This window comes from Puntigrus tetrazona, chromosome 17 (assembly GCF_018831695.1).
Source record: "Puntigrus tetrazona isolate hp1 chromosome 17, ASM1883169v1, whole genome shotgun sequence".
Lineage (NCBI taxonomy): Eukaryota > Metazoa > Chordata > Actinopteri > Cypriniformes > Cyprinidae > Puntigrus > Puntigrus tetrazona.
In genome coordinates this window covers 4,600,072-4,603,490 of record NC_056715.1, presented here as the reverse complement: position 1 = coordinate 4,603,490, position 3,419 = coordinate 4,600,072, and the positions used below count along the sequence as shown (strand labels likewise).

At 36.7% G+C, this 3,419-nt stretch overlaps 1 protein-coding gene across 1 annotated transcript; it reads left to right on the top strand.

Moving 5' to 3' along the window:
• On the top strand, positions 1 to 3,139 carry fhl5 (four and a half LIM domains 5). The gene is made up of 6 exons (XM_043262407.1): positions 1 to 96; positions 299 to 469; positions 1,203 to 1,377; positions 1,545 to 1,714; positions 2,407 to 2,593; positions 2,715 to 3,139. The coding sequence occupies exons 1-6, from the start codon at positions 31 to 33 to the stop codon at positions 2,864 to 2,866; spliced, it is 921 nt and encodes a 306-aa protein (XP_043118342.1). The 5' UTR covers positions 1 to 30; the 3' UTR covers positions 2,867 to 3,139.
• The last annotated feature ends 280 nt before the right edge of the window (positions 3,140 to 3,419 follow it).

Here is a 3,419-nt window from a genome sequence, read left to right as displayed (position 1 = left end):
GAGCAATCGTATTTATAGAGGCTCGTTTTAATGCATCCCCTCAATCACTGGCCATCTCACCCTGCAGCCCCTCAGAAGCCCATTGAGTCACTGAAGGTGAGTTTTACTCACTATTACAGTTTGCGGGCTGTTCTTTTGATACCTTATATTGGTTTTAGGAGACTTAGTTTGCAGAGACCATCATTTAAGCAAGTCGGGTCTTTTTTAAGAGGCGTTCGTATTTTGTGGATGACACCTCCCTGATTGCTTTGGCCTGGTATGTTGTAACATTTTTACGGTTCTGTTTACCGCTTTTAAGACATCAACAACAATGTCTACAGAACGTTTCGACTGCCATTATTGCAAGGACACTTTGCTGGGAAAGAAATACATCCTGAAAGAAGACACACAATACTGCACAAAGTGCTACGAGAATCTCTTTGCTAACTGCTGTGAAGTATGTTCTTTGCCAATTGGGTGCAACTCTAAGGTAGGCATAAGCAATTACGGCCACACTTTATTATTTTAGACATTCTTCTAACTATAAGTAACTTTGTAACTGTCAACTAATTCTCATTAATTTGCAACTACATGTCTATCTCTTAGAGTAAGGTTAGGGTTAATAGAATAAGTTGACATACTTGCAAAGTTTCTCATAGTCACTATGATTCTTTGTTGTGGACTCAATAAAATAAAGTGTTAGACATTCTGCAGACAGTCTACTGATACTCAACTGATTGCTAGTTGAGTATCAGTAGATTTATCATTAGTAGAATACCTAAAGTGGACTATCGAAATGTTACCGCAGTTACTGACATCATAATTCACACATTTATATTTTAAAATGAAATTGACTTAACATATTTTTTCATACAATACAACCATACATGGACCCTTTTTACAGAATGTGATAAAGACTATACTTTTGTGTTACAGTACACTGGCATTATATTTCAAAATTGGTCTCTTTTGACCAATGTAATCAAAATCATAGAAATGCTAGCTCACATTTCTTTTCCTTTTGATATTGAATCAAATGGGAACACAAATTACATTGTTGCAGTATCCATTCACCACCGTAGCAGTACACCCAACTATGACTACTTTTGCATTTAAGAACCCTGGAAATGCGAAAAGGATCCATTAATTAAAGATTTATGAGTGACAAAGTCAGAACAGATTTGCAAGCTTTTAACTAGACTTTCTCTGCATGCATAATGAAGGACCTTTCCTACAAGGACCGGCACTGGCATGAAAATTGCTTCAAGTGTGCCAAATGCAGTCGATCTTTGGTGGACAAAGCATTTGCTGCTAAAGATGACCTTATGCTTTGCACCGAGTGCTATTCTCATGAGTATTCGTCAAAGTGTAACACCTGCAAGAAGACTGTCATGCCAGGTACCAACTCTTTGTGTCTTAATCTTTTCTGAATAAATAAAATGTAATTATTTATTTACTACCTTACTAGCATGCTGTTTTTGTATTAAAAATTAGGTGGTTTATAAAATTCAAATTAAAAATTAAGGATCTTAGTGTATAAAGGTTGTCCTCTGTTCATGTTTTAGGATCACGAAAAATGGAGTACAAAGGCAACAGCTGGCATGAGACGTGCTTTCTGTGTCAACGCTGCCAGCAGCCAATAGGAACCAAGTCTTTCATCCCTAAAGATAACAATTACTTCTGTGTGCCTTGTTTTGAGAAGCAATTCGCCTACCAATGCTGTGCTTGTAAAAAAGTAAGTCGTACACTTTGTGTGAAGGGATCAGACATTTGAAAAACACTAATAGTGTTATTCAAGTTCACCCAAAAAGACCAGAATGCTTTTTTTGACTAATGTGCATTACAAAAAGTGAAAGCTTGTGAAGGTCTATTTTGAATCTTGAAAGCTTCGGCCTCTGTTCAATGCACAATTGCATGAAAAAGAACAAGCAGTACATTCAAGTTTGGAATCATATTAGGATGAGTAAAACAGAATTTCAGTGCTAATTCATGTTGTAACTATTTTATGTTTTGGTGGCTAATTTGCATCAATTCAAACACAGAGTCATTTGTAAACGATTACAGACGCATATAAAAGCAGCAATAAAATCTTCAACAAAGCTATCATTTGCCATCATATATACTGAACTACCGCTTTTGCATTATTTTTTTTTACCTGGAAACCTTCAGTCACTACTTATTACAATTTCATGGAATTTATTTTTTGCCAAATTGGTTGGTAAATCCCAGTTCAATTTTCATTCATGCACTTTCTGTTTATTTATAGGAAAAAAAAAAACAGCATACGAATGCATATAAATTTGCCACTACGTAACATATCCATGTATTGGAATAGGAACTTTCACTTTTGGGTGAACTGTTTTTAAGTTTTAGACAATATTGCACATTTATAATACTGTACTGAGAAGCACACTTTCAATTCTGTAGGCCATAACAACTGGTGGTGTCACGTATCACGATAAGCCCTGGCACCGAGAGTGTTTCACTTGCATTGGATGCAAGAGACAACTGGCAGGCCAGCGCTTTACCTCAAGAGAAAACTACCCATACTGCCTGGATTGCTTCAGCAATCTCTATGCCAAGAAATGCGTGGGCTGCACCAAACCAATTACTAGTATGTTTTCATTCTTGACATCTGGCAGCTATTTTTATAAGCATCTAAATTGAAATTAAAAATTTAATCAGCATTGTACTCGACTGTAAAACAATGTGTGTGTGTGTGTGTGTGTGTCCAGGCTTGGCAGGTGCTAAGTACATCTCATTTGAAGAGCGGCAGTGGCATAGTGAGTGTTTCACGTGTATGCAGTGCTCTGTGTCTCTGGTGGGCCGTGGATTCCTAACCCAGAGAGATGACATCCTGTGCACCGACTGTGGCAGAGAGAAGTGAGCTCATCCGACTGGGTCAGACAACCACAGGAACAGCACAGTCGTCCAAGTGTAGTAGGAAAGCTACTGAAAGCAAATTAGATGTAGAAAGTTTTTGCTCTCGTAAATAGAATGATGAGTAAACACAAACAATGAATAGACTAATTCTGTGTAGGCTGCTGATTAGGATGCTTAATGTAATAATTATGCTTTCAACAACGATTTCAGAAGCCCGAACCAGCATGAATATATTGAAAATGTTTGAAGTTGTCACGTGAAACGCACTTTTGGTTAATAAACTTAGTTTTGTTCTTGTCTGCTGCCTGATTTTTCAAAACTAAAGATATAATCATGCACAACCCCTACCCCATTGTAAGAAAGTAATATTCAAAATGCATTTAGTTTTACTACTAATATTCTATTAATGCGCCCCTATTATGGATTTTTGAAGATGATCTTTAATGTAATGTGATACACAGCTAGTGCAAGTTAATGAAAATATTCAGAGGTTTTAAATCTGAAAGTGCACCAAGTTATTGTCTCTCAAAAGAAAGAGTTGAATCATTTAAACGAGT